The 24,614-nt window shown below is 39.5% G+C and overlaps 1 protein-coding gene and 1 non-coding gene across 8 annotated transcripts in view; both read left to right on the top strand.

Annotated features, from left to right (window-relative positions):
• The window catches only part of CLNK (cytokine dependent hematopoietic cell linker), a 223,646-nt gene extending 208,490 nt beyond the window's left edge, over nucleotides 1–15,156 (top strand). For 4 of the 7 annotated variants that reach the window (XM_069593261.1, XM_069593258.1, XM_069593259.1 and 1 more), the window contains one exon: nucleotides 780–3,887. In XM_069593261.1, the coding sequence (XP_069449362.1) occupies nucleotides 780–926 (147 nt within the window). In that variant the 3' untranslated portion in view covers nucleotides 927–3,887. Of the gene's footprint in view, nucleotides 1–779; nucleotides 3,888–14,989 lie in introns of those variants that run through there. The other 3 variants (XM_069593264.1, XM_069593260.1, XM_069593262.1) reach the window with 1 other exon arrangement.
• TRNAS-GGA (transfer RNA serine (anticodon GGA)) lies at nucleotides 14,486–14,557 on the top strand. Its single transcript has one exon. It is a non-coding gene; the product is annotated as a tRNA-Ser (tRNA).
• Nucleotides 15,157–24,614: the final 9,458 nt, after the last annotated feature.

Below are 24,614 nucleotides of genomic sequence, written 5' to 3'. Positions count from 1 at the left end.
GAACACCCATGGTTGATCTCCTTCAGAATGGACTGGTTGGATCTCCTTGCAGTCCAAGGGACTCTCAAGAGTCTTCTCCAACACCACAGTTCAATAGCATCAATTCTTCGGTGCTCAGCCTTCTTCACAGTCCAACTTTCACATCCATACATGACCACAGGAAAAACCATAGCCTTGAAAAGATGGACCTTACTACTATATATGAAATATATAACTAATAAGGATGCACTGTAGAGCACAGGGAACTCTACTCAGTCCTCTGTAATGACCTATATGGGAAAAGAATCTAGAAGAATGGCTATACGTATATGTATAACCGATTCACTTTGGTATATACCTGAGGCTTACACAGCATTGCAAATCAACTATTTGTTGCTATCATTGTTATTATTCAGTCGCTCAGTCGTGTCCGACTCTGCAACCCCATGGACTATAGCACGCCAGTCTTCACTGTCCTCCTCTATCTCCTGGAGTTTGCTCAGATTCATGTCCATTGAGTCAGAGATGCTATCTAACCATTTTATCCTCTGTTGCCCCAATCTGCTTTTGCTTTCAATCTTTCCCAGCATTAAGATCTTTATCTCCTATACCCCAATCAACTATATTCTAAATCAACTATACTCCAATAATTTTTTTAAAATTGCTTCCTGATATACCTTTACAATCTTAAAAAAAAAAAAAGTCAAATGAGTTACCCTCTTTCCTAAGTAAAATGAAGCATCTTAGGCTACACACACAAAGGTCCTAAATTTTCATTAACTTTCTCTTCTGTGTTTCAGAAGTTTGACTCTGTGGAAGCCATCATTGAACACTACAAGTATTTTCCTATTATACTTATTGACGGGAAAGATAAAACTGGGACCCACAGAGAGCAATGTTACCTAACTCAGGCCCTCCCTGTCAACAGACACTTCTCACCTAGGTAGCCTGGTCATTGTTTCATCTTCAGATCAGTGGATCCAGTGCTTCTATCATTTTTTCCTTTGTTTCAAAAAAGATTATTTTCTGTGGCTTCAAGGGATTACTTCTTTGATTTTGTAGAAGAAAAAAAAAAGCATTCTATCATGGAAACTGGAAAATCATCATGGTTTTGAAAGCTCACATCACGGAAGAAACATGTATAAGATGGATGTAAAAATAAAAAACTGGTTTTTAAAAAATATCTTCCAAAGAAAAGAACTACAAGCATGGTCATTATGCTCATGTTACAGATGACCAGCCAAGGCTAGAAGAAGCTGTCGCTTCAGGGTTTGCAACTGGCTGGCACTTGACAAGTCTGGGTGAGAGTCCCGAAATCCATGATCCTTCTAGTACCTGGTGCTGTCCTCTTGATTTCAAAACTGTTTGGACTTGTGAATTCAGAATGTCTTTATGACTCCTTATGTTAAAGATGTAGGTGAATGTTAGCTCTCCTTTATTTGTAATTCTAGAAATTTAATTATAGGTCAGGATGTGGTATGGAAAAAGAGATCACTTGTGAATACCACTTGAAGGACAGAAATCAGAAATGTTATTAATATGGTGTGAAATGGCTTTCAGCATAGCTCAACAGGTAAAGAATCCTCCTGCAGTGCAGGAGACACAGGAAACATAGGTTCGATCCCTGGGTCAGGAAGATCCCCTGGAGGAGGAAATTGGCAACCCACTCCAGTATTCTCACCTGGAGAATTCCATGAACAGAGCAGGCTATAGTCTGTGGGGTCGCAAAGAGTCGGACACAGCTGAGTGACTGGCGCATACAGGTATGAAATGACCACAGTACCATTACCAGCCTACTCTGTTTAGAGTAGCTTTAAGCCCAATGGAATTAACAAATTCATAGTAAGGGAGTAAGGGAAAGGCTGAGGCAAAGTAGAATTTTTATAATTCGGATTGTGGACTTCCATTCAAAGGGAAAGAACTGTTTTCAAATTAGTGCCAGTGTCTTACAGGAACTTTGTACATATCATGATATAGTTCCCCTCTCAATACTAAAAGGATTACATTTTATTCCTGTTTCATAACACAGATGAAGAAATAGGCTCAAAGACGTCATTGATGTTACTCCATATAATAGATCCCAGATTTTTATTATCATTGTGCCTAGTTTCATCCAAGCATATCTCCCAGGTACATTCTCTGCCCTAGGCAATTTTATAATCAGGTTGAAAATTTTAAGAGAGACAGGAACAATTTGAAAATGCAGATTTACTCATGTTAAAATATATAAATAAACTCTTGTAGCAGTGTAAAGTTTATTAAAAAAAAAGAAAGTGCTGATTAAAATTAATAGAACACCATGAACTTCAAAAGTTTTCAAAACCTACATGTGAAATGCATGGAATATTTATGTAACTGTAGTTTAGTTTTAAGGCAGAAGTAAAGCCAGAAAGAATGAGAAGGGAAGAGATATCAAAGGAAACAATACAAGTGACATTTCCTGGGCAGCATGGAAACAGACTCTGCAGAGAGGACACGGGCTTGGGGGCAGAAAGAATCTTACCCTCACCTTGAAAAGCTATTGAAAGATTCCAGATAAGTGATTCACTTCTTACTGGGGCCATGCCATTCCATGCTGTGTTCTCAAAAAATGTTTCAGAGTCTCCTCAAGCATTGTTGTTAAAGTCCAAGAACATCAGGTGGTGGTTGCTATTGTATAGGCTTATGTTTTTAAAAATCCTTTATTTTTTCTTATTCATAAATGTATGTGATGAAGCTAAATTAAAAAAGAACCATCTTAAAATGCTCACAATGCTCATACCTATGAAAATTTTCTGGAAAGAAATAACTTTCTTAGTAGTGACAGAGGTTGCTTCAAAGGAGTGGGATTAGGGGACCATGCTAGTTGAGTCTTCCAGAACTCAGATGCCAAGAGAGGAGTTAGATGTGCAAACATTCATTGGAAATAATGACTAAGAGAGATTGAAAGGAGGAGGGACAGGAGTAGGTGGGAAAGACTTCAGGCTAGACACCTGTGAGAGGATGAGGGAAGAAGAGAGGAGGGGGCAGAAAAGGCATCAGATTGAAATGCAGCTCTGGGAGGTGCTTGGTCAGCCTGTTGGCAAGATCAGAGCAAAGACTGCCCACAGAGGACAGAGCTTGTGTTGTGCAGAAATGGCCATGTCTCAGTAAACACCATGCGAAGTCATGGCCGGAGGCTACCCAGGAAAACACGATCTTCACATGCTCTGGGAGACCCAGAAGGTGATATCACGAGAGGCCAACAAATAACTTTTTACTCAGCAACTTCTTTCAAGAGCAATTCAAGGGGCTCGCCTCCATGCCTGCCACAGTGACATTCTGATTTTCAGTGTTGATTGTAATAAGGACATTTTGCTTGTGGTAGATGACTAAAGAATAAGAATATACAAATGTCAAAGGTACTTTATTTTTACAACAGTTTGTAAAGAAGGCAAGGGCAGGTATTCTTATCCATTTTATAATTAAGGAAACTATGTCTCCTTGGCCAAAATCTTAGAATGACCTACTTGTGGCTAGAACCAAAGTCTTCATACACAATTTTCCTATTCAGTGTCTAGATATTTGTTGGATCTGTAATTGAAAGTTCAATGATTTGGGCTTGGCATGCCCAAATTTCAGAGTTTTAATCCCTTTTCAACCATTTTTTCAGTTGTCAAGTATCATTTGAAACCTAGCTTCAACACAGTAGTGGAATTTTAGCTTTATCTGATCATAGCAACTATTCATTCAAGATATTTCTTTTTGACTAAATAATTTCTACTCTGGATCAATTTGTATCTTTCTCATATTTAATAATATCTTGTTAAAAGCACCTGTTGTGTATTGCATGTATATTTGTTACTAGGCATTCTTGCAGATGTTGGAATAGTAGTAGTGAATTAAGTGGGAGAAACAGACAATAAATAAGTATACGATGAATAAGACAACCTTAAGTTAGTTTCCCATTTCTTTGATGTGTTTTCTTGACACTTTTCACTAAGTGCTTGTGAGTGAGGCCAATATTAGATATTTTGATGAAACTCATTGAATTAGATTTAAAAAGTATTGAACCAGAAATTCTTAACATTTCCAAAAAAAAACTGCCCCTCTTGATATGTGTGTATAACCTTGTAACCATGTTATATATTAACTCTTCTGCTCAAATTACTATAGAGGAATGAAATTTTAACCTACTGTCAAATTTAGTTCATTGCTGGGTGTGTGTGTGTGTGTGTACATACATTTTTTTATAAGATAGTCTATAAAATAAATGATGGGCACAGTATTTCTGCATAGACTTTTCTATCTTGAGTAATATTTGTTCTAGCTAAGCATATTTTTGGTGGTTTTTTTTTCACATTACAACAGTACTAACATTCAGTTCAGTCGTTCAGTCGTGTCCGACTATTTGCGACCCCATGAATCGCAGCACCCCAGGCCTCCCTGTCCATCACCAACTCCCAGAGTTCACTCAGACTCACGTCCATCGAGTCAGTGATGCCATCCAGCCATCTCATCCTCTGTCAACCCCTTCTCCTCCTGCCCCCAATCCCTCCCAGCATCAGAGTCTTTTCCAATGAGTCAACTCTTCGTATGAGGCAGCCAAAGTACTGGAGTTTCAGCTTTAGCATCATTCCTTCCAAAGAAATCCCAGGGCTGATCTCCTTCAGAATGGACTGGTTGGATCTCCTTGCAGTCCAAGGGACTCTCAAGAGTCTTCTCCAACACCACAGTTCAAAAGCATCAATTCTTCAGCACTCAGCCTTCTTCACAGTCCAACTCTCACATCCATACATGACCACAGGAAAAACCATAGCCTTGACTAGACGGACCTTTGTTGGCAAAGTAATGTCTCTGCTTTTCAATATGCTATCTAGGTTGGTCATAACTTTTCTTCCAAGGAGTAAGCATTTTTTAATTCCATGGCTGCAGTCACCATATGCAGTGATTCTGGAGCCCCCAAAAAAGAAAGTCTCACACTGTTTCTCCACTGTTTCCTCACCTATTTCCCATGAAGTGATAGGACCAGATGCCATGATCCTAGTTTTCTGAATGTTGAGCTTTAAGCCAACTTTTTCATTCTTCACTTTCACTTGCATCAAGAGGCTTTTTAGTTCCTCTTCACTTTCTGCCATAAGGGTGGTCATCTGCATATCTGAGGTTATTGATATTTCTCCCGGCATCTTGATTCCAGCTTGTGCTTCTTCCAGCCCAGCGTTTCTCATGATGTACTCTGCAAAGAAGCTAAATAAGCAGAGTGACAATATATAGCCTTGATGTACTCCTTTTCCTATTTGGAACCAGTCTGTTGTTCCATGTCTGGTTCTAACTGTTGCTTCCTGACCTGCATATAGATTTCTCAAGAGGCAGGTCAGGTGGTCTGGTATTCCCATCTCTTTCAGAATTTTCCACAGTTTATTGTGATCCACACAGTCAAAGGCTTTGGCATAGTCAATAAAGCAGAAGGAGAGGTTTTTCTGGAACTCTCTTGCTTTTTCCATGATTCATCAGATGTTGGCAAATTGATCTCTGGTTCCTCTGCCTTTACTAAAACCAGCTTGAACATCTGGGAGTTCACGGTTCACATATTGCTGAAGCCTGGCTTGGAGAATTTTGAGCATTACTTTGCTAGCGTGTGAGATGAGTGCAATTGTGCGGTAGTTTCAGCATTCTTTGGCATTGCCTTTCTTTGAGATTGAAATGAAAACTGACCTTTTCCAGTCCTGTGGCCACTGCTAAGTTTTCCAAATTTGCTGGCATATTGAATGCAGCAATTTCACAGCATCATCTTTCAGGATTTGAAATAGCTCCACTGGAATTCCATCACCTCTACTAGCTTTGTTTGTAGTGATGCTTTCTAAGGCCCACTTGACTTCACATTCCAGGATGTCTGGCTCTAGGTGAGTGATCACACCATCGTGATTATCTTGGTCTTGAAGATCTTTTTTGTATCGTTCTTCTGTGTATTCTTGCCACCTCTTCTTAATATCTTCTGCTTCTGTTAGGTCCATACCATTTCTGTCCTTTATCGAGCCCATCATTGCATGAAATTTTCCCTTGGTGTCTTTAATTTTCGTGAAGAGATCGCTAGTCTTTCCCATTCTGTTGCTTTCCTCTATTTCTTTGCACTGATCGCTGAGGAAGGCTTTCTTATCTCTTCTTGCTGTTCTTTGGAACTCCGCATTCAGATGCTTATATCTTTCCTTTCCTCCTTCACTTTTCACTTCTCTTCTTTTCACAGCTATTTGTAAGGCCTCCTAATGTAAATGAAAGCAAATATGTAATTAAATGTCATATCTGTAATTGGGTATTAAGCTCAAAATATAGTTTAATTTTGTTTGATTCATGCTCTATTATCTCTCAAAGCCTTTTTGAAATCATAGTTAGAGTTAATTTATGAGAAATTTTCTAGAACAATTTTTGACATGTTAGATTTGAGAGATAAACGCCAAAAAGACCTAATCTCTGTGCTGGAGGGTTAAAAGCCTGGCAGGCAAGATACACAGCGTAGTTAGAATCACGCAGTGCAGAGTAGATTTGGTCATTGTCTTCCTTGAACCACTGCACTGGTAGGCCTGGGTGTAATCAAGGAAAACTGCCCAGGAGAGATGTCCAAGCAGACAGTTAAAAAATGATGGCCTAAACTGCAAGTTTTAGAATTACAAAAACCTCATCAGTTGATTTTTGAGTATTCTTATCTTTGTTGTTGTTCAGTCACTCAGTCATGTTGGACTCTTTGAGACCACACAGACTGTAGCATGCAAAGCTTCCTTGTCCTTCACTATTTCCAGGAGTTTGCTCAAATTCATGCCCATCAAGTCAATGATACCATCCAACTATCTCATCCTCCACCACCCACTTTTCCTCCTGTCTTCAATCTTTCCTAGCATCAGGGTCTTTTCCAATGAGTCAGCTCTTCTCATCAGGTGGCCAAAGTATTGCAGGTTCAGCTTCAGCATCAGTCTTTCCAATGACTATTCAGGGTCAACTTCCTTTAGGATTGACTGGTTTGATTTCCTTGCAAAGGGACTCTCAAGAGTCCAACACCACAATTCAAAAGCATCCATTCTTTGGCACTCAGCCTTATTTATGGTCCAACTCTCCCATCAGTATGTGACTACTGGAAAAACCACAGCTTTGACTATATGGACTTCTGTTGGCAAACTGATGTCTCTGCTTTTTAATATGCTGTCTAGTTTCATCATAGCTTTCCTTTCAAGGATCAAGCGTTCCTTAATTTCATGGCTGCAATCCTTGTCCACAGTGATTTTTGAGTCCAAGAAAAGAAAATCTGCCAATGTTTACACTTTTTCCCATTCTATTTGCCATGAAGTGATGGGACCAGATGCCATGATCTGAGTTTTTTGAATGCTGAGTTCCCAGTTGACTTCTTCACTCTCCTCCTTCACTCTCATCAAGAGGCTCTTTAGTTCCTCTTTGCTTTCTGCCATTAGGGTGGTATCATCTGCATATCCGAGGTTGTTAATTCTCCCAGCAATCTTGATTCTAGCTTGTGATTCATCCTGCATGGCATTTCACATGATGCACTCTGCATATAATTAAATAAGCAGGGTGACAGTGTATAGCCTTCACATACTCCTCTCCCAATTCTGAACCAGTCTGTTGTTCTGTGTTTGGATCTGACTGTTGCTTCTTAACCCACATACAGGTGTCTCAGGAGACTCTTTTCTTTAGGATGCTATTCTAGGTTATTCGTGTAGTAGTGAAACAGTAACTAAACTGTTGAATGGGTAAGTGAACACAGTAGAAATAGAGGCAGTTTCCCTGGGAAAGGACAGATGACTTATTAAGTGGGTTTGGGGAAGTTTCAGCTATTAGTTGGAACCCTGTAGTACAGGTACCCGACAGTTAGCTTTTTTACTGTAATGTTAATGTCTAACATTAAGTTTTTGATTGCTGAGGCACCCATTTCAAAGACATCCATGTCAGAAAAAAGCACATTGCCATCTACACCACTAGATAAAGAGCCAGGCTGCCCCACCAACATGTACCCCTTTCTGGAAAGTTCTGGTGGGCCTGGATAACTGACTCTTTGACCCACTGCTTGCTTTTCCCTTCCTGTGCTTTAATTCCTGTTCTTCTGTTTTAATTTCACCAATAAGGAGTGAACCTTCAAAGCCCCATGCACCACCTCATCAATCCCAATAAAAGCAGAAAGAGTCCCAGACCGACACATTCATCCTCTCTCTCCCTACCCCCAGGACCTTGCTAACTGGTCCAGGATATGGCTTGTACCTCCAGGACATATGAGTAATAAACCTTGCTTTTTCAAAGTTCTCTTACAGTGGTTGCTAAGGTATGTCTTGCAATCATAAGAATCACAAGCCCTGGTACAGTCTCAGCATTGGCTTTAGTTGGGGAAATGTCTGTGAGGCTTACCACAAGTAGCCCAGAGGAGTGCCCTCTGCCATTTCTAGAAAGTATCATCACTATGGATAGGCTGAGATCAACCCAACAGGAACATCAGTGCAGCATTTTGTAAAGCAATTTCACAATACTTAGTAAAAATATAAAACATATGTACCACTGAAATAAGACTTCCAATTAAAACATGGCTAAACAGGAACTTATATTTGATTCCTCTGGAAACTCCACTATAATAACAATGAGGGAATTGAAAAGACAAAAACATAGGATAAAAAGAACAGAAAAAAATATGAGCGAAGAGGATGCCAACAAAATTTCAGATGAGAGAAATTAAATGGACAAATAGTAACTGAGTTAACAATAACAACAGCAAACGGAAATGTAAGCATGCTAGGAGGAAATTCAACAACAAACAAGCTTGTTTCTGTCAAGTGAAAAAAATGCACAACCTAAAAGTTAAGACATCCTGGAGTCTGAAGTCAAGTGGGCCTTAGGAAGCATGACTACGAACAAAGCTAGTAGAAGTGATGGAATTCCAGCTGAGCTATTTCAAGTCCTAAGAGGTGATGCTATGAAAGTGCTGCACTCAATATGCCAGCAAATTTGTAAAATTCGGCAGTGGCCACAGGACTGGAAAAGGTCAGTTTTCATTCCAATCCCAAAGAAAAGTAATGCTAAAGAATGCTCAAACTACCGCACAATTGCACTCATCTCACTTGCTAGCAAAGTTATGCTCAAAATTCTCCAAGCCAGGCTTCAACAGTTTGTGAACTGTGAACTTCCAGATATTCAAGCTGGTTATAGAAAAGGCAGAGGAACCAGAGATCAAATTGCCAACATCTGCATCGAAAAAGCAAGACAGTTCCAGTAAAACCTCTCCTTCTGCTTTATTCACTATGCCAAAGCCTTTGACTGTGTGGATCACAACAAACTGTGGAAAATTCTGAAAGAGATGGGAATACCAAAACCACTTACCTGCCTCTTGAGAAATCTGTATGCAGGTCAAGAAGCAAGAGTTAGAACCCGACATAGAACAACAAACTGATTCCAAATTGGGAAAGGAATACATCAAGGCTGTATACTGTCACCTTGCTTATTTAACTTATATGCAGAGTACATCATGCAAAATGCCAGGCTGGATGAAGCACAAGCTGGAATCAAGATTGCCAGGAGAAATATCAATAACCTCAGATATGCAGATGACACCACCCTTATAGCAGAAAGTGAAGAGAAACTAAAAAGCCTCTTGATGAAAGTGAAAGAGGAGAGTGAAAAAGTTGGCTTAAAACTCAACACTCAGAAAACTAAGATCATGGCATCCAGTCCCATCACTTCACAGCAAATAGATGGGGAAACAATGGAAACAATGACAGACTTTATCTTCTTGGGCTTCAGAATCACTGCATATGGTGACAGCAGCCATGAAATTAAAAGATGCTTGCTCCTTGGAAGAAAAGCTATGACCAACCTAGACAGCATATTAAAAGGCAGAGACATCACTTTGCTGACAAAGGTCCGTCTAGTCAAAGCTATGGGGTTTTTCCAGTAGTCATGTATGGATGTGAGAGCTGGACCATAAAGAAAGCTGAGCACTTGAAAATTGATGCTTTTGAATTGTGGTATTAGAGAAGACTCTTGAGAGTCCCTTAGGCTGCAAGGAGATCAAACCAGTCAACCCTAAAGGAAATCAGTCCTGAATATTCATTGGAAGGACTGATGCTGAAGCTAAAGCTCTAATACTTTGGCCACCTGATGTGAAGAACTGATTCACTGGAAAAGACCCTGATGCTGGGAAAGATTGAAGGCAAGAGGAGAGGGGGGTGACAGAGGATGAGATGGTTGAGTGGCATCACCAACTTGATGGACATGAGTTTGAGTAAGCTCTGGGAGTTGGTGATTGACAGGTAAGCCTGGCGTTCTGCAGTCCATGGGGTCGCAAAGAGTGAGATACAACTTAGCAACTGAACAACAACAACAGTGGAGGTATGTTAAAGGGACATAAAAGCCAACTGAATATAACAATTTTAACAAGAAAATACAATCAAAAGTATAAGATAAATATTCACAAGTACACATTGATATAAATATATAATAGAGAATAAATTTCACATACAGAAGAATTCCCAATAATTTATATAGATACTCCACCCTCAAAAAAGGTTCATCACAACTCATCATTACTTAAGCTTGGACTGTACATGGTTAACTTCCATTCTAAGAGTACTTTATGGAAAGTGTGGGTGGCGGAATGAGTAATTTACAGTGGAGAAATCTGATAAATACTACCTTAGCCAGGTGATCAAGTTTATCATCATCCATGACAAGTCCTATTGATTGATAGCACTCACCCTTGATATCATGTACTAAGAGTGGCACTTTATGGTATTCTTTCCAAAAGCCAGCAACCACAGTCTAATCAGGAGAAAAATATCAGACAAAGTCAAAGTAACATTCTGAAAAATACCTGACCAGTACACAAAACTATACAGTAAAAACGAATACAACATTGTAAAGCAACTATACTCCAATAAAAATTTTAAAAACAAAACAACAACAACAAGGAAGTCTGAGAAACTGCCACAGCTTATAAGAGTTTAAGCACACATGAGGGATTAGGAATCCTGGATGGGATCCTGGGACTGAAAACTTACAAAAGGTAAAGCCTGAAGAAATTTAAATGGATATGAACATTATTTACTAATAATGTATACTAATATTGGTTCATTCTTTGTACAAATATATTTGAAATATATAAATTGTATTAATGTAAGTTCTTAGCAACAGAAGTAACTGAGAGTGGAATATAGGAGAATTCTCTTTACTATCTTTGCGTATTTTCTATAAGCCAGAAACTATTTTAAAGCAAAAAGAATTAATTTTAAAAAGGCAATTAATATATAGATTGGCTGAATGGATTAAAAAAAAACAAGATCTATTTCTACACTTTCTATAACAGACTTATTTTAGATCCAAGTAAACACACCAGCTAAAAGTGAAATATTAGAAAAAGATATTTCATGAAAATGACCTTTCATGTAAATGTCCCTTCTCCAGTGTATAGTCTTGGTTTTCTTTTTGAAGGTCATTTGATTATCTCTGCAAAGCTTTATTGGTGGGCTCTCAATTCTGCTACACTGGTCTGTATATCCATCTTTATGCCAGTACCACACTGTTTTAATTACTGTTACTTTGTAGTATGTTTTGAAATCAGGAAGAGTAGGGCCTCCAACTTTTCTTCTTTTTCAAGATTCTTTCAACTATTTGGGATCCCTTGAGATTTCTTATGAATTTTAGCTTTTTTCTCCTACTTCTGCAAAAAATGCCATTGGGATTTTGACAGAGATTGTATTTATTGAACCTGTAGATCATTATGAGTAGTATGGACATTTTAACAGTATTGTGTCATCCAATTCATAAGATACAAGATGTCTTTCTATTTATTTGTATCTTCTTTGATTTTTGTTAGCAATATTTTGTCATTTTCATTGTACAGGTCTTTTACATCTTTGGCTAAGATTTATCTTAATTATTTTACTCTTTTTGGTACTATTATAAATGAGATTGCTTTCCTAGTTTCCTTCTCAATTTTTCATTGTTACTGTATAGAAACACAACTGGTGTTTGGAAAACTGGGTATTCAGACAGAAAAGAATGAAGTTGGACCCTCATCTTAGACCAAATAAAAAAATTAACTCAAAACAGATTATAGAACTAAACATAAGATCTAAAACTATAAAATTCCTGGAAGAAAACATAATAGAAAAGCTTCATGACATTGGATTTGACAATGGTTTCTTGGATATGACACCATAAACAGTAACAAAAGTAAAAACAAATGTGACTACATCAAACCTAAAAAGTCCTATGCAACAAAGGAAGGAATAACAGAGTGAAAGGGAAACCTACAGAATGGGAGAAAATATTTGCAAACCATGTGTACCTGGTCAGAAGCAAACATCCAGATTATACATAAAACTCCTACAATGCAACAATAATAACAACAGCAAATAACCTGATTTTAAAATGGGCATGGGACTTGAATAGACATTTCTACAAAGAATATATATAAAAGGTCAACAAGCATATGGGAACATCACTAATCATCAATATCACTAATCATCATGGAGATCCCAGTCAAAATCTCACACCCATTACTACACTCACTATCTAAAACATAGAAATAGCAAATGCTGGTGAGAATGTAAAGGAACTGGAACACTGTGCACTGTTTGTGGGAATGTAAAAAGGTTTGGACCATAAAGAAAGCTGAGCACTGAAATATTGACGCTCTTGAATTGTGGTGTTGGAAAAGACTCTTGAAAGTCCCTTGGACTGCAAGGAGATCCAACCAGTCAATCCTCAAGGAAATCAGTCCTGAATATTCATTGGAAGGACTGATGCTGAAACTGAAGCTCCAATACTTTGGCCACATGATGTGAAAAACTGACTCATTGGAAAAGACTCTAATGCTGGCAAAGAGTGAAGGCAGGAGGAGAAGGGGACAACAGGGGATGAGATGGTTGCATGGCATCACCGACTCAATGGACATCAGTTTGAACAAGCTCTGGGAGTTAGTGATTGATAGGGAAGCCTGGAGTGCTGTAGTCCATGAGGTCACAAAGAGTCAGACACAACTGAGCGGCTGAACTGAACTGAAAAAAAGTTTGGCTGGTATAGTAAACAGTATGGGGTTTGCTCCAATAATTAAAAGTAGAGTTACCATATGATCCAGAGCTTCCCAGGTGGCTCAGTGGTAAAGAATCTGCCTGCCAATACATGAGACCTTGGAGACACAAGTTCAATCCCTGGGTTGGGAACATCCCCTGGAGAAGGAAATGGCAACCCATTCCAGTATTCTTGCCTGAAAAATTCCATGGACAGAGGGGTTTGGAGGGTGACAATCGATAGCGTTGCAAACTGAGCAACTGAGCACACATATGATCCGGCAAACTCATTTCTTGGTATAGACACAAAATAATTGAAAACAGGACCTTGAAGAGATATTTGCACATCCATATTCATTGCAGCACTGTTTACAATAGTCAAGAGGTGGAAGTAATCTAAATGCCCATCAGTAAATGAAGAGATAAAGAAAATGTGGTATATCCATACAATGGAATATTATTCAGCTTTATTAAAGTCATGAAATTCTGTCACACTGTATGACATGGATGAATCTGGAGAACTTAACGCTAAGTGAAATAAGCCAGTCAAAAAAATACAAATAAAATAATTCATGATCCCACTGGTAAGAAATATATCTAAAGTAGTCAAATACATAGAAACAAAAAGTAGAATGCGGTTACCAGGAGCTGAGAGGAAGAAGGAAATGGGGAGCTGATTTTTAATGAGTACAGACTTTCAGTTTTGCAAGATGAAAAAGTTCTAGATATCTGTTGCACAAAAATGTGTTAATAGTTACATCACTGTACTGTATATTTAAAAGTAGTTATGATAGTGAATTTTATGTTATGTGCATTTATCATAATTTTAAATAAATGAAAAAACAATTGACAAAATGTGTGACAAAAAAACAATTGACAAAATTGACATATAGCTAGATAAATAGATATAATGGTAAGTATCTCATGACTCAGTAGGATTTACCCTAGGGATGCAATGCTGATGCAATATTTGAAAACCAATATAATTTGCCACATTAACAAATTAAGTGAGAAAATTACTTGATCATATCAACAACTGCACAAAAAGTATTTGGAAACAATTCACCACAATTCATAATAAAACTACTGTGTGCATGCATGCTCAGTCATGTCCAACTCTTTTGTGACCCAATGGACCACAACCACCAGGCTCCTCTGTCCATGGAATTTTCCAGACAAGAATACTGGAGTCATTGCCATTACCTCCTCCAGGGGATCTTCCTGACCCAGGGATTGAACCTGCATCTCCTGCATCTGTAGGCAGGTTCTTTACCACTTGAGCCAAAATCCTTCAGTTAAAGAAGAGTATTAGTCACTCAGTCATGCCTGACTCTTTGCAACTCCATAATTGAATCTGAGTCTCCCACAATCAAATTTAAAAGCTTTTGCACAGCAGAGAATGTCCTGGTGGTCCAGTGGTTAGGACTCCATGCTTTCATTGTCAAGGGCCCAGGTTTAATCCCTTTATCAGGGAACTAGGATCCCATAGGGCTTCCCTGGTGGCTCAGAGGTTAAAGCGTCTGCCTGGAATGCGGGAGACCCAGGTTCAATCCCTGGGTTGGGAAGTTCCCCTGGAGAAGGTAAATGGCAACCCACTCCAGTACTCTTGCCTGGAGAGTCCCATGGAGGGAAGAGCCTGGTAGGCTACAGTCCATGGAGTCACAAAGAGTCGGACACTACTGAGCGATTTTACTTAATTAGGATCCCATAAACTATAAGGCCAAAAAAACAAAAGAAGAAGAAACAAAGGGGGCAAAAAACAATTTGCACAGCAAAAGAAACCATAAACAAAATAAAAAGATAATCCACAGAATGGGAAAAAGTATTTGCAAATATTTTGCAACTTAAATGGCTCACTTACGTGTAAGTAATGTGAAGGGCACTTATTACTTTAAAAAACATAGGAGAAAATCTGGTATGGCAAGAAAAGACCTAGAGAATTCTGTCAATGTTTCTGAATCTGTTCTTGCTTCATTCTTGTAATTGACTACTTCTAGAAATGGCAACCCACTCCAGTATTCTTGCCTGGGAAATCCCATGGATAGAGGAGTCTGGCAGACGACAGTCTATGGAATTGCAAAGAGGTGGACATGACTGAAGTGACTTTGCACAGCCTTTAATTTATTAATAAAGCTTAATACTTTTTAACATTTCTGATTTGGTATGTCTGCTTTGATAACCTGATCTGTGTGTTATCTCAAATATGTTCACACTAAAACCAGAAATAGGTAAAGATATGTACTTTCACAACTTCTTTTCATCATTGTACTAGAGGTTCTAGCTAGAACCTAAATGTGTAATAAGACAAGAAAAAAAAAATACAAGACATAAAGATAAGAAAGGAGACAGTAAAATTGTCTTTATTCAAAGATAACATGTTCCTTTATTTCAAAAAACCCTAAGATCTATAAAACAAACTACTAGAATAACAACTTTAGCAATACCAAAGGATAGAAGGTCTCTACAAAAAGTAATTGTACTTCTATATCATAGAAACTATTGGTTGGAAAACAAATTTTAATTCCATTTTGAATAGTATTAATATATTTAACAATAAAGTTAAATAAAAATATACAGTATATATCCACTAAAAACTAAAATAATTGAAAAGTGGGGCAACTGCCAGGACATGCAACGCTGAAGCAAGAGGGAAACTATCCAGACCCCTCTGTGCCGCCCTCTAGCCTCCTGCCAGCACCCCCGTTGGCCATACCCAGTGAGAAGGCACTAGGCAGCACAGTCCACGGGGATCAGCATCTCAGGACCGAGCGGCCATACAAGGAGGGAGGCTGGGTGAGAGGACAACCAGCAAACCAGCAGCTCCACATCTCAGGCACCTCCTTGCAAAATGCTTGCACACTTGGGATGAGATGTACACAAAAAGATATGCAAGAAGATGTTCTCTTTAGTATTATCTATATTAGCAAAGTATTATGTCCCCTTAGCAGAACACTATTCAGCTCTGAAGAGGAAAGAGCTATGTGTTATCTTTCGATGTCAATGGGTCTCAAAGACAACCATATAATATTTCAGTAAGTTTTGAAAGTTCATAAAATAATGCCATATATTGTTCATGGGCACATACAAAAAATAAAAGTATGAATCAAGGATATTGCATGTACATGTTAAATATATGACATGGAAAAGCAAACAATAATAACCTACATTTTAAGAAACTTACTAAAGAGCCTCTGGATGAAAGTGAAAAACCATAGCTTTGACTAGACGGACTTCTGTTGGCAAAGTAATGTCTCTGCTTTTTAATATGCTGTCTAGGTTGGTCATAACTTTTCTTCCAAGGAGCAAGCGTCTTTTAATTCATGGCTGCAGTCACCATCTGCAGTGATTTTGGAGCCCCCCAAAATAAAGACTGTCACTGTTTCCACTGTTTCCCCATCTATTTGCCATGAAGTGATGGGACTGGATGCCATGATCTTAATTTTCTGAATACTGAGTTTTAAGCCAACTTTTTCACTCTCCACTTTCACTTTCATCAAGAGGCTCTTTAGTTCTTCTTCACTTTCTGCCATAAATGTGGTGTCATCTGCATTTCTGAGGTTACTGATATTTCTCCCGGCAATCTTGATTCCAGCTTGTGCTTCTTCCAGCCCAGTGTTTCTCATGATGTACTCTGCATAGAAGTTAAATAAGCAGGGTGACAATATACAGCCTTGACATACTCCTTTCCCTATTTGGAACCAGTCTGTTGTTCCATGTCCAGTTCTAACTGTTGCTTCCTGACCTGCATATGTTTCTCAAGAGGCAGGTCAGGTGGTATTCCCTTCTCCTTAAGAATTTTCCAGAGTTTGTTGTTGGAGAAGGAAATGGCAACCCACTCCAGTGTCCTCGCCTGGAGAATCCCAGGGGCCGGGGAGCCTGGTGGGCTGCCGTCTATGGAGTCGCACAGAGTCGGACACTATTGAATCGACTTAGCAGCAGCAACAGATGCTTTTCTGGAACTCTCTTGCGTTTTGATGATCCAACGGATGTCAGAAGACAGCTAATTTCACACCATGCCCTCCCTGCTGCCCCAGCAGTTCCTTTGTCTCAGCCCTGCATCAAGCATGTCCTGATGGTTACTTCCTGGCAGTGCTGGGAAGAGCAAGCCATCAGGATGCTGAGGCACCAGTCCTTAAAGAGGATGCTGACCTAGAGGGGTGAGAAGAAGTGGGAGGGAGGCTCAAGCGGTAGGGGACACATTTATACCTATGGCTGACTCATGCTGATGTATGGAGAAACCAACACAATATTGTAATTATCCTTCAATTAAAAATAAACAAAAAGAGGATGATTGATCAAATCAGTCCAATTCTATATCACTTAGGACCAGCAAAAAAAAGAAAAGGGCGGGAGGAGGGAGGATACATTTCATATAGATGATAAATCTCAAAGAATATCCAAGAAAACTCTAGAAGGAAAAAAAAAAAAAGTAGTAGGGAGGGAGTGAGGAGGCAATCTTGCTTTACCAGGTTTTCTAAAAACATAAAGCCACTGTAACTAAAACAAGTTAGAAGCTCACACATAGGAAAATTGAGATGTGATAAGGATGGTATTACAAGTCGGTGGGAAAAGGGTGGTTTGTTTAAACAAAGATTGCTAGAACAACGCCAGTCAAACAGGGAGGAAAGGCAGATCCTTCCTTTTACCTACATAAAAAATAAAGAATTTTCATGAGGATTAAAATACTTAAATATAAAAATATATAACAATAACTATTTAGAAGAAAACCTATGAAAATATTTGCACATCCTTGGCATTTATGGCAGGGTTGTGGAGGGGGGAGCCTCTGTGTAAAACTCAAAAAAAAAAAAAAGGAAATTAAGAAACATTTCACTATGGAAATATTTTAATTACAACAAAAAGACAATAAGTAAAGTCAGACAACAAAGAATAGACTGCAAAAAATAAAATTTTTGAAGCACATCAGTCAGATAAATAATTCCTGTGTATATATTCTATGTAAATATGTTAATATTATAGTTCCCATAAATTAACAATACAAGGACAAATAGCCCACCTAAAAATATTCAAGGGATTTAAAATAGTCATTTTATAAAAGGAGAAATTCTGATGCACATAGATACATTAAAAAGAAGTTCAACTTCGCAGTTAGCAGGGACATTCTAATTAGAGCTAACAGTGACCTAACATTTTGCCAACAGGTGGCAAAAACTGCAGAATAATGTTACAGTGCTAGTTGGAGGGATGAGCTGGGGGTGAATGGGACAAGCTGGAGATTCTATAAATTGTTAATAACAATAGCCACTGGAATTACTGCCAATATTTTTGAAAATTAATTTGGTAAACTGTTAAATTAAAAATATATGTATCCTTTTATTCACCAATTCAAGTTCTGGTAATTTATCCTATACAATTAGATTTTATAGAATGAAAAGTGTATTTACCCAAGTAGAAAGTATAAAAGGTATTTATTGAAACACTGCTGCCAAGTAACAAAACAAAAATAAAATAAAATTCATTAATCAAAGAATGGTAGATTAACTGAAGTGTATCTAGGCTGTGGAGTATTATGCAACTATTTAAAAGATTGCTTTAGCACTGCATCAATTTTTCTACTAGGATATTTATTATAGATTGTAAATGACCAAAACTCTTATAGAGAAATGAATAGAATTATTCTAATGTCTATAAAACAACTAGCATCCCACAGCATGTATCTGACTATCTTTTCATAGTATGGTTATATAAGAATGCACTAGAAGTTATTAAGATCTGTTAGAGGTGAGATAAGAAAATGTTTAAGAAAGGAGAGATGGTTTTGAGACAGATGACGAAGAAAGAGACTATAACATAAGAAATTCTCTGGCATCAAAAAACAAAACAAAGCAAAACTCTGGTATTGTGCAAGACAAAGAGTAAACTAGAAAATTCTATAACAGCAAATGTGTAAAACTAAATATGTACGTGGACAAGGCTAGAAGGTAACCAGGAAAAATGGGAACACTATCTTGATTGATAACAAAAAGGGAAAAAAGGACTTCCCTTGTAGTCTAGTGGTTAAGATTCTGCTCTTCCACTGTAGGGGACCTGGGTTCAATACCTGGTTGGGGAACTAAGATCCTACATGCCATGCGGTGTGGTCAAAAAACAAAAAATATGGTGTTATCTATTTCCTCAATTTACTGTCAGCAACACCTGTCTGCAATGTCTCATGATATTTGCAAGTAATCACCATTTTTCACTTTCTGAATCTCTTTTCAAATCTGCACATGATGTAAATCCCCTATTGTCTCTTAAAAAACAAAACAAAACCCCTCTAAAACCTAAAATGCTTGCTCTCCCTCCCCACCCTACCATCCAGTCTCTTCTGCCAAACACACTTAGCATTTTTACAGAGTTGTTATTATGAATTTGGAGAAACTCAACTTCATTTTGAAACTGAAGTTAAAATATACATTACCCATATTCCTTATAACAATCACATTTAAAACAATAGCCAAAATTGAAGTTTGTATGTAGAAAAATAAATAGCATTCTTCTTTAACAATAAACTAAAATAACACAGTGAGCATCTTTTATGTACCAGTGGTTTTATCATCTTTTTAATCAGTAAATAAAACATGATGTCATTTTATTAACTTTCCACAGATACCTATAATGTTACCTGTGAGGTAGATATTATTATTCCTGACTCAGAGCTTGTGATTTCAGCTCCTTCATGATTATGGCCAAGTGTGAACTACTAGCAAGACTCTGTCTTTAGAAACAGTCACATCCTCTAGGAAGACCCCCTGTATTGAAAGTTGCTCAGTCGTGTCCGACTCTTTGCGACCCCATGGACTATACAGTCCATAGAATTCTCCAGGCCAGAATACTGGAGTGGGTAGCCTTTCCCTTCTCCAAGGAATCTTCCCAACCCAGGATTGAACCCAGGTCCCTCGTACTGCAGGCAGATTCTTTACCAGCTGAGCCACAAGGGAAGCCCAAGAATACTGGAGTAGGTAGCCTATCCCTTCTCCAGCAAATCTTCCTGACCCAGGAATCAAACCAGGGTCTACTGCATTGCAGGTGGATTCTTTACCAACTGAGCTATCAGGAAAGCCCAACTAGACTCATGGGAAAAATGTTTGATGAAAATACCCTGAGACCAGAGTATATCGCATATATCTGGTGGTTCACAATCTGAAGATGAAGCCCTTCCTATGTGACAGAAGAGTGCTTGCAGCTGCTTCTGGAAGACCCTAGCCTCTCTGCATTTGCCTTCTCTGTCCCACCACATTCTGAACCTTTATTAAAGCTCTACGTGAGTACACCCTGTGGGGCCTCGTGAGCCCTTTCATTATCCAACACTGTGCAGCCGTGACTCACACTGAAAACTCAGTTTTCAGCCAACTCACATGTGTGGAAACCAACCATGTTCCGTTCTCACACTTATTGAAAAATGGTTGTCATACTCATTAGGAATTCACCCTTTTACTTGTGGTCATGAAACCGAGCAGGACCCTTTGGGACTCCTGGACACAAAAGACTTTCTGTGTCCCTAGTTTTCCTGTTAGCAGGAAATAGCCATGTATGGATGTGAGAGTTGGACTATAAAGAAAGCTGAGCGCCGAAGAATTGATGCTTTTGAACTGTGGTGTTGGAGAAGGCTCTTGAGAGTCCCTTGGACAGCAAGAAGATCCAACCAGTCCATCCTAAAGGAAATCAATCCTGAATATTCATTGGAAGGACTGATGCTGAAGCTGAAGCTCCAATACTTTGGCCACCTGATGCAAAGAACTGACTCCTTGGAAAAGACCCTGATGCTGGGGAAGATTGAAGGCAGGAGGAGAAGGGCACAACAGAGGATGAGATGGTTGGATGGCATCACCATCTTGATGGACATGAGCTTGAGCAACTCCAGGAGTTGGTGATTGACAAGGAAGCCTGGCGTGCTGCGCTCCACGGGGTTGCAAAGAGTTGGACATGACTGAGCGACTGAACTGGGGCAAGGTCCTGGTCCCCCTCAAGCGATCACACAATAATATCTCTGAGCCGTTTTACAGATACTGAAACCTCCACCAGGTGGGAGAAATTCACTGAATGTTGCCCACGAGCACAAAGACCCCAGGCTGGTAAGAATCAGAAGGTTGATGATGCTGACTCCCAATTACCTCACCACCAACCAATCAGAAGAACATCTATGAGCTGATCCCATCCTCCTCTTTGAACCATTACTATAAATCTGCTCACTAACCCCTCCATGTCGGGACATATGGTTTTGAGTGCACTAAGCCCTGTGGCTCCTGGCAAAGTAATAAAGCTATTCTTTTCTACGTCACCCAAAACTCTGTCTCCAGGATTCAATTCAGTACCAGGGTACAGAGGCTGGATTTCAATTACAGTCATATCTTTCAAGGGGTGATTCCCTCCTCATGTTCAAACGGCAGGTCTTGGCCAGGACCAGCCTAGAGTCCAACACAAAATAAAAATAGGATATCATTATTCAAAAGTTAAGAAAGATTTCAAAATGGTGACAGCACAGCATTGAACCAAGTGTGACACCCTTGTGAACACAGGCTCCTGTGCGACTGAACAGGTCACTGGCATCTGAAGGAACCTCTGGTCCTGAGCAAACTACAACCAGAGATGCCATTCAATTCCAAGACATGAAGAGATGTCTTCGTGGAAGCTTTTTCTCACTCTGAAGAGCTATACACGAGGGCAGAGTCCTGCTCTCTATCCTGCCATCTCTGTGCTGCCTGGAATAGGTGCTTAGACCTCTTCCGGTAGCCTGAGGATAACACTGCCACACCAAAGATGGCAGCAAGTAGAGATGGACAGAACCATGCCCTCCAGTTCAGTCACTCGGTCGTGTCCAACTCTTTGCAACCCCATGGACTGCAGCACACCAGGCTTCCCTGTCCATCACCAACTCCCAGAGCTTGCTCAAACTCATGTCCATCAAGACAGTGATGCCATCTAACCATCTCATCCTCTGTCGTCGCCTTCTCCTCCTGCTTTCAATCTTTCCCAGCATCAGGGTCTTTCCAAATGAGTCAGTTCTTCACATCGTGTGGCCCAAAGTATTGGAGCTTCATGAAGCTTCAGGATCAGTCCTTCCAACGAATGTTCAGGACTGATTTCCTTTAGACTGACTAGTTGGATCTCCTTGCAGTCCAAGGGACTCTCAAGAGTCTTCTCCAACACCACAGTTCAAAAGCATCAATTCTTTGGCACTCAGCTTTCTTTATGATTCAACTGTCACACCCATACATGATTACCGGAAAGACCATAGGTTTGTCTATAGGGACCTTTGTCAGTAAAGTGATGTCTCTGCTTTTTTAACATGCTATCTAGGTGGGTCATAACTTGCTTCCCAAGGAGTAAGCATCTTTTAATTTCATGGCTGCAGTCACCATCTGCAGTGATTCTGGAACCCAAGAAAATAAAATCTGCCACTGTTTCCATTTCCCCCCCATCTATTTGCCAGGAAGCAATGCAATCAGATGCCATAATCTTTGTTTTTTGAATGTTGAGCTTTAAGCCAATTTTTTTCACTCTCCTCTTTCCCTTCCATCAAGAGGTTCTTTAGTTCCTCTTCACTTTCTGCCATAAGGGTGGTGTCATCTACATATCTGAGGTTATCGATATTTCTCCTGGCAATCTTGATTCCATACTGTGCTTTACCCAGCCTGGCATTTTGCATGATGTACTCTTCATAGAAGTTAATTAAGTAGGGTGACAATATACAGCTTTGATGTACTCCTTTCACAATTTTAGTTCTGTTGTTTAAAGTCCAGTTCTGACAGTTGCTTCTTGACCTGCATACAGGTTCCTCAAGAGGCAGGTAAGGTGTTATGATATTCCCATCTGTTGAAGAATTTTCCACAATTTGTTGTGATCCACACAGTCAAAGGCTTTAGTGTAGTCAATGAAGCAGATGTTTTTCCTCAAGCTTTTCTAGAGTCAGTCTTTAAGCCTGTGACCATCCAACTCCTAGCAATTGATTACAGGGCACAGTGCACCTTAGGGTGAATTCTCCAGCCTTCAGCCTTTCTCACTTCTCTGATCTTTTCTCTCAAGTCTCCAGAGCCTTGAATTCCTAGGAGGAACATCATTGTGCAGAAGAAATCAACTATCCGCTTTATGTAAGGAAAGTGAGGTCCCAAAGTCAAAGTTGGGAATTTTATTTTCCCTAACAAAGACAGCTTTTCCCCAAGAGGATTTCTAGTCCCAGTCATTGCAGGAATGTTTCCAGCTTTAACTTATTTGCTAAATAGATAAATGGTCCAAATTTTTCGCTATGAGGTTTCTGAACAAAGTAGAAAAATAAAATCGGGGGGCTATAATCCCCATACTTGTATTCTCAGTACACAAAAGTGAGCAGAATAAAAATGATGCTTGTTCTCTCTCCTGCCTTGACAACTGATAACACATCAACTGGCAGCTGCTTTGTCAGTCATCTTGGTTTCCAGACTAAAAACATCCAAGAGCCCAGTCCTCGGCTAATTGAAGTCTGCTGGCTCAGTGGTAAAGAATCCGCCTGCCAATGCAGGAGACATGGGTTCCATTCCTGACCTAGGAAGATCCCCTGAAGAAGGAAATAGCAACCCACTCCAGCATCCTATAGACAGATGAGCCTGGCAGGCTACAGTCCGTGGGGTCACAAAGAGACACAACTGAGAGACAGAACAACATGTAAGTGAAAAGTAAACCTCCGTCTTTTTAAGCCATTGAGATTTGGGAGTTATTACCAGATTGTAAACTAGCTTGTTCTAATTGATGCAATTGTCAAATCATCTATGCTTCTCAATATGAGCATCACTTTAAGTCTTTTAAAAAAGTTAACTAACTGATCTCATTCTCATATGAAGCGGATACTATTATTAATCCTGTAATTTTCCCAGATGAGAGAATTCAGAGATGAAAGGCTGGAACAGTAGGTAAACGTCAATACTCGGATTTGGGAATTCCACCTCTGCTCTGCTCTGGTCACCCGGACCACAGCTTTTTTCTGTTGAATTAATAAATAACAACCCAACTATTACGGGTGCCTGTTAAGTGCCAGACTCTGCCTTGGGCACTGGGAATACAAGGGTGAATGAAACAACTTATTTGGTAGTGTAGTAGAATGAAAGGACTTAAGTAAAAGAATAAAAAACTAATTCAGTTCATCTAGGAAGACCGTTAAACACAGAAACGATAGAGGGAAGGTGACAGTCTTGTGAGACGAAATGGTAAGAAACAGGTAGTTTTTGAGTCCAAATTAGAGAGATGAGAGATGTCCTGGACAGAGCGAACAAGGCAAGGGTCTTGTGAAAGAAGCTGACGCATAGGCAATGCAGAGGGAGGAAACCTGCTGAGAGATGCTGTTGGAGCCTGTATAGAACTTGGAGGCTCCTTCAGGACTCTGCAGCTGGGGAGTGACTCAGCTTCATCTGCTTTGTTCCAGCAGCACTCTTTGACACTGTAGATGGAGAGTGAAAGCTGTAGGGGAGACAAGAGGCGCCCGCAGACGACTAGGGCGGTCGCGGGGAAGGACCGGCTCATCCTTCACCGTCATGCTATTATCCATTTTGAAACTCCAAGTGTCTACCGCGCGTGGCTAGAACGCAGCCCGAGCCACGAGCGACCATCCGCCGCGTCTGAGCAGAGCACACTAAAACTCGTTTATCCCGT

This window comes from Ovis canadensis, chromosome 6, assembly GCF_042477335.2.
Source record: "Ovis canadensis isolate MfBH-ARS-UI-01 breed Bighorn chromosome 6, ARS-UI_OviCan_v2, whole genome shotgun sequence".
NCBI lineage: Eukaryota > Metazoa > Chordata > Mammalia > Artiodactyla > Bovidae > Ovis > Ovis canadensis.
This window is presented reverse-complemented; position numbering and strand designations above follow the sequence as displayed.